Genomic DNA, 6,464 nt, shown 5'->3' on the forward strand with positions numbered 1-6,464 from the left:
GTACTGTTCCCTCCCCAGCTATATTCCTCTGGCCGGCTTTCTCCACTAATTGTTCCATTTCTACGATTTTTCCAGCGATCCGGAGTCTGGTAGAGACTATTGAACGGGTGCCGCCGTATTACCGGTTGAATCTGTTCATTTTCTAAATCAGCCCAACATCTGGTCCACTGAATTTTTTCAGGCCCGTTTTTTCCGGACCGGTCCAACAAGAAAAAACGGTTTTATACCAGTACACCGTACTGGTACACACCCTTAGTATGGACAAAGGACTGACGACCTCGGTAGTGTTGCTGGACTACACTTCAACTTTTGACGTAGTGGACCACGTCTTTCTTCTAATAAAAGAAGCTCCAAATCTATAGATTCTCGTAGGAAGCGCTTTCATGGATCCAGTCATACCCATCTAACCGTAAGTGGCAGATGCAAATAGAGAATACAGCCAGAGTCGAGTGTTACATGCGGACTGCCACAGAGAAGCTATTTGGGACCAGTACTGCACAGCACTTACGTCAAAGACATGTTTATCACAGTAGAGAATGGGGAACTGGATCGGTATCCTGAGTGATGAGAGTACAGTACTAGTACATGCATGTGCCATGCATGCGCACTGGACAGGGCATTATGAAGGACAAAGGCTCAGGTGGATTTGGAATGTGGGGCTGAATGGTTTGACTGCAACATGCTTGAAAAGTACGATGACAAAACAAAGACCATACTTGTTGGGACGACTAAGAAGACAAGACTCACACCTTCTCTACAGCTATGAACTTAGAGGGCAGAGTTTTGAACATGTACCCGCTGTCAATGTCAAGCTTATGGGAGTGCATGTCGACCAAATTTAGAGTTACATTAGACAATCAAAGTGATAGAAAATGTAGTAAAGACGCGCAATAGGAGCATGGCAAAAGAAGTTAGCAGGCTGAGGATAGCATAGATTCGAGCCTGGAGACGGAGATGCCTAGGCTTCTGCAGCTCGTTGTGGGCAAGTACATCCGTGAAAAACATAAAACGGCTACAGGTCATAGAAAAAGAGCAGAAACATGGTAAGAATGCCAGTTGTCCTGTCCAACGTGCCCTCCCCTTCTCATGGAATTCCATCAATATGTCTCCTACTGTCCCAGTTTTCTAGGCCAAACGCCTCCAGCTCGCCTCCAAAGGAAGTCTGCATGACCCACTTTCTACCAGGTAGGAATTCCAGCAGCCCTGCCCTGACTGGCTCCCTGACTGGAATTCCAAACATTCCCATGGACCAGCATTCCTGTGGACACATGCCTGAGTGTACAATTCCTAGAATTCTTGCAGACTGAACACAATAATATACCATTTGGCTTGCCCATGAGGCGTCGCCAAAAATGTCATTTTTATCAATTTACGACAACCTGTGATCTAATCAGGCTTTTTGGCCGAAGTGGTGTGATATTTTCCTGTCACTGCTTGTGACAACTATGGGAATGACTATGAACTGATAACTCGTCCCTACCTTGGCCTCTTGTCATGCCCGCCAGTAATGCCAGGAAGAGGGTCAAACAGACCCAACGGTGATCCATTCTGTTCACCTGCAGCAAAAACAAGGTGTAAAAACATTGATATTCTTATTATGTAAATGCCTTCCACATGACCTGAAATAATCTATCTTTGGTCATGTACACCTTTAACTAACTTACTCAATGTTGACAATCAAATCATTTATTACATGTACTTAGAAGAATTACACCTCTCATGTCAGTCATGGTTAACGGACGAGACATGTAGGGAGTAGGAGACCGCGGTGTTTGGCAGTACTTTTCTTTAATTGGCCAGACTATGGCAAACAGCTGGAACTGGAACGAGCTGTTAGCGAAACTTATATAACAACTAAAACTACTCTAAACAATTATTGACCTAATCTAAGAACTTCTGCCAATTGTTGCCAAGATGGCGGCCAGGGTGCAGTAGCGAGTTTTCAGTGCTCCGACCCTATCGCTTATCGATCCGTTACTAACGCTTGTCGAGGCATTGAATGTCTACAGACAAATGGCTGATGGTTAGAACACGGTCTAAGAAGCGTCAAGGACGTTCAGGGAGTGACGACTTGGAAAGTTCTGGACATTTAACCGACGAGGTCACCATGGCAGAGAACTCGATGTTGGGCGAGATAAAGGCCACCATAGACGCTGCACTCCAACCCGTTCATGAAAAACTAAAAAACACATGGCAACTGCAAGGGATGTACGGTCTTTGCGCCAAGATTTAGAACGGATGTTTCAACGCCAGGGGGAGTTGGAAAGGAGAATAACAACTATATAACAACAAATCTAAACAATTATTCATCTAATCTAAGAACTTAATATGTCAGCAGGACTAGGTGTCCTCTCAGCTACAGGATGGACTAACCTAACCAGGAATTCTGCTCTGTACTGATGACTAGCCTGTAGACTAGGGGAACCATATGAACCGTCAACGGTTGCTGCTACTAATACAGTCTTAGAAACTATATAACAAAATGCTCATTACAAGAAAGCCTGCTCCAGACTGCTGACTAGCCAAGATACAAGTCAAGGGGAACCATATGAGAGGGTTACTGCTAATATCGATGAAAGCTTAGACGCTATAACACGGTAACGTCACCTAACAAGAAATTCTGCTCTATACTGATGACTAACCCAGACACCAAGGGAACCATGTGAGCGGTTACTGCTAATGATGACAGCTTATGAGCTTATGACCAGGAACATAACAAGAAATTCTGCTCTACACATGTATACTGATCATCATGCAAGGCTCGAAATACCACCTGCATATGCAGATTAGTGCAGGTAAAATTGGAGCTGTGCAGGTATTTCTGGTGTCTACCTGCACCTAACCTGCACATGTACTGGGTTTTATACATAAATGTCATATGATGTAGGTGTATGTGGATTGTTAGCTGTATTGACTGTTACCAGCTATAAATAAAGTATAGAAGAACAAATAGCAATAGTTCCTGAACAATTTTAGTGTGATCCATACTTCCTAAATTCAGAGTGGTGCAGGTAAAATTTGTCTGGTGCAGGTAATTTTCAGTGTTACCTGCACCAGTGCAGGTATGCAGAAAAAAGGATTTCGAGCCCTGTCATGCCTAGCCAAGATACAAGTGGAACCATATGAAACTACAACGACTTTAGCATGAGGTGATTTTGAGAGTTCAGTCCTGGAGTTCATTGCGTTGTCTTGGCGGCTTGGGCGAGTGGAGGTGTGCTTTAAATTTCTGTCAGCGAGAGCTCGTCTCCACCACCCGGTGCCGCAGTGCAGTCTGGGAAGAGTGGTGAAATTCCCCACAATGGACCCTTCCAGCCGAACACCATATCGAACAAATAGAATCCCCTATTCTATTTCGAATGCTCGGTCAAAGACAGCCCTAGTGGGACAGGAATGGCCAAGAGGAAAATGCTATGCCTTTTTTGTTGTACTACACAGGCTGAGAATAGTTGTTTTGGGAAGTGTAGGCGCTACATAGCATTACTTCGTTCCAGGGCAGGATGCACATGTAAAGCAATGTACGTAGAAGAGACGGGGCTCTGCACTAGCGGACTTTGTAGTTGGATCTTATATTTGGCATGTGGTACAAGCTCCCTCACCGCGAGTGACCGAGCTGCTTTCTTCTTAATTTGTTTTTTTCTCCTTAGCATGTATGCACATACCATGCATGCCACAAACGCGGTAGAAAGCCCGTCACAGATATACGTACCCATCTTTACACCTGCATCGACCGCATGTCAGAAACCGGACACTCTTGCCCACCAACATTGTAATATAATGGAGCGCCTCTCGCTTCCACTTTGACTGAAATTATATCGCCCTTACGGCAACTATATACGCCCCCTCCTCAAACGACTGTACCAAGTGGATGTAGCCTTCCACAAAGAATGCATAGCATTTTTCTTTTGCCCGTTCTGAAAGGATTTCAGGGCCCCAAGAGCTAAACCGAAGTCATACGGTATTCTCAGCTGAGAGCGGCGGCGGCCATGTTTTTGCAACTCGCGCCGTTTTTGACCAAGGTTTTGAAATAGAACCCAAGATCGAACAGGGGGCGGGGCTTATGGTGTTCGACTGGAAGGGTCCAATACGCCAGGGGCGCTATTCTACCACAATTACACCTCTCAAGGTTAACCGACGAGACATGTACTAGGGAGTCGGAGACCGGTGTTTGGCAGCAGTTTGCAAGTCTTTAATTGACCAGACTATGGCCAATATGGCGAAGCACGGGCCAAACACCGGTAGAGTAGACGATAGAAGGAGTTTTTGGAGATGAGTTACTGAAGTGGTTTGTTTGTTTAGTGGCAAAGTCATCCCCTGCCTTTTTAGCCCACTTCAAACAGACAACACTTTCATAGTCGTGCGACTAACAGATCTGCACTGCAGATGAAAACAGATCTGCAGTGGGCATCACTTGAAGACAGGAGGAAAATGTCCAGACTTTGCATGATGTACAAAATGACCAATAAGCTGGTGGACGTGCCGACTGATAATTATAGTATACCATACCAGCTCAAAAAAGAACAAGAAACAGCCATGACTTCAAGTACCAGAGTTACCAACCTAGGATTGAGGTGTTAAAAAATTCGTATTTTCCCAGAACTATCGTAGAGTGGAATTTGTTATCACCAAGCACAGTAGGGGCATCTTCTCTGGATAGCTTTAAAGAACGCTTGCAGATAGATGTGCTAAAGTTAGGTGTGACAGGTTGTTCGGTGTAATATAACCAGCTGCTGCTGTGCCGCGTGCCTGCAAAGCTGGTGTGTTGCGCCGAACGGCGGTTATACCGGCTATATAGATACAGATACAGAAGCTGGTGTGTTGCGCCAAACGGCGGTTATACCGGCTATATAGATACAGATACAGAAGCTGGTGTGTTGCGCCAAACGGCGGTTATACCGGCTATATAGATACAGATACAGATACAGACAGACTGTTGTTGTCGACAACGTCGCCGGCGACGGTATTTTTAGGCTGTCTAAAGACTGGATCAAAATAGTCGTGCAAGGTTTTTCCTCGAATCATCGTGTGACCACCTCGGACCCAGTCGCGCGACCTTTCAGCGGGGCGGCGACGACTATTCCTCACGTCTAAAGAAGAATCGTTGCCGGCGACGGAAATGGATCATATTCTAATAAGCCTGCAGCGTTCTGTTCAAAAAGGCATTTTCTCCGTAAATATTCATATATAATCAGTATTGGAAACGTATTTTCGTAATCAGAAACTGCCTGTTCCAGCGCAATGCCCTGCCACCAGTGGCTATATTCTGTGCATGTCCCTATTCCTTGATGATAATCTGTAAGGCCTGTAATACCACCGGCGGCCATGATTTCCCGTCTCTGTACGGGCCTCTGGATGTCACTCTTTGAGGACGTACTCTGCGTCTTATATAGAAGACAATGTTTGTTTGCAAGCAAAAAATACTAATCTGCTGCATGACAAAAATAAAGAATTCTCCCGCCTTTTTCACCCGCCTTTCACACGCGTACCGCAATGGAATCCTGCGCCGCGGGTGTCCCGCAATACTCTGGACGCATGTCTAAAGACAACCGTTGCCCACAACGAATAGTCAATAACAGTCGCATGACTATATAAGCGTTGTCTGTTTGAAGTTATTGGCCATGTGTCACCCCCCTCACCCTCACACTCAGGGTTGACATCGCGGCAAGGCCTAACGATATCACCCCTGACAATTCAGCCACAGTAAACGGGTATTATGGGCGACAAATCAGGCAAGCTCATAAATATTCATAAGCAAGGCGCCCCTAATACCCGTTTACTGTGGCTGAATTGTCAAGGGTGATATCGTTAGGCTTTGCCGCGAAGTCAACCCTGAGTGTGAGGGTGCGCCCTGTAACCTACTTCCTTTCTCAAGAGTATGTCTATTAAAGGAGTAGAGGAGTGCGGAGCGACGATTGTTGCAGACCGACTGGAGAGGGGGGTTCTTGTCGGCCAGCCGAGCTCAAGGAAGTCACATATGATGTTGCTTTGTAGCTCGTTATCACATGGGGCGCTGACGCACACCTGGATGTCAGGTGAGGCATTAGAAATCTGAAGGATGCGCGATCCGCGCGGCGACGGGCCTCCTGGGAATACTGTGGTGCGCAATCCTTGCGATAGATAAGCCGTGAGAGCAGTGTTTCCACCAGACCTAAGATGGGAGGCCGTCCACCTTGTGGCGCGAAAACCGCGAAAATTAAATTTAATTGCAAAACCGCGAAAATTAAATTTAATTGTAAAACCGCGAAAATTAAATTTGATTATAAAACTGCAAGAATCAAATTAAATTTAATGGTTAACTGTCGCAAGAAAAAAACAAAACAACTAACGTCCGATAAGTTCAGTGCCGAAGTGTTTTGATCTGTGCTGCATACCGGAATCCCGCACCGAACGGGTACTACGACTTTTAAAAAGTTTGAGAAACGGTTCTTGGACTTTCAAAAAAGAAATAGCATTTGTATATATTCCCT

The 6,464-nt window shown here is 45.5% G+C and overlaps 1 protein-coding gene across 10 annotated transcripts in view; it reads right to left on the reverse strand.

Annotated features, from left to right (window-relative positions):
• LOC118421718 (latent-transforming growth factor beta-binding protein 2-like) overlaps window positions 1–6,464 on the reverse strand; it is a 42,044-nt gene that overhangs the window by 15,123 nt on the left and 20,457 nt on the right. For all 10 annotated transcript variants that reach the window (XM_035829203.1, XM_035829204.1, XM_035829210.1 and 7 more), the window contains one exon: window positions 1,481–1,556. In XM_035829203.1, the coding sequence (XP_035685096.1) occupies window positions 1,481–1,547 (67 nt within the window). In that variant the 5' untranslated portion in view covers window positions 1,548–1,556. The remainder of the gene's footprint in view (window positions 1–1,480; window positions 1,557–6,464) is intronic.

The sequence above is a fragment of the Branchiostoma floridae genome, chromosome 8, assembly GCF_000003815.2.
Source record: "Branchiostoma floridae strain S238N-H82 chromosome 8, Bfl_VNyyK, whole genome shotgun sequence".
In the NCBI taxonomy this organism is placed as follows: domain Eukaryota; kingdom Metazoa; phylum Chordata; class Leptocardii; order Amphioxiformes; family Branchiostomatidae; genus Branchiostoma; species Branchiostoma floridae.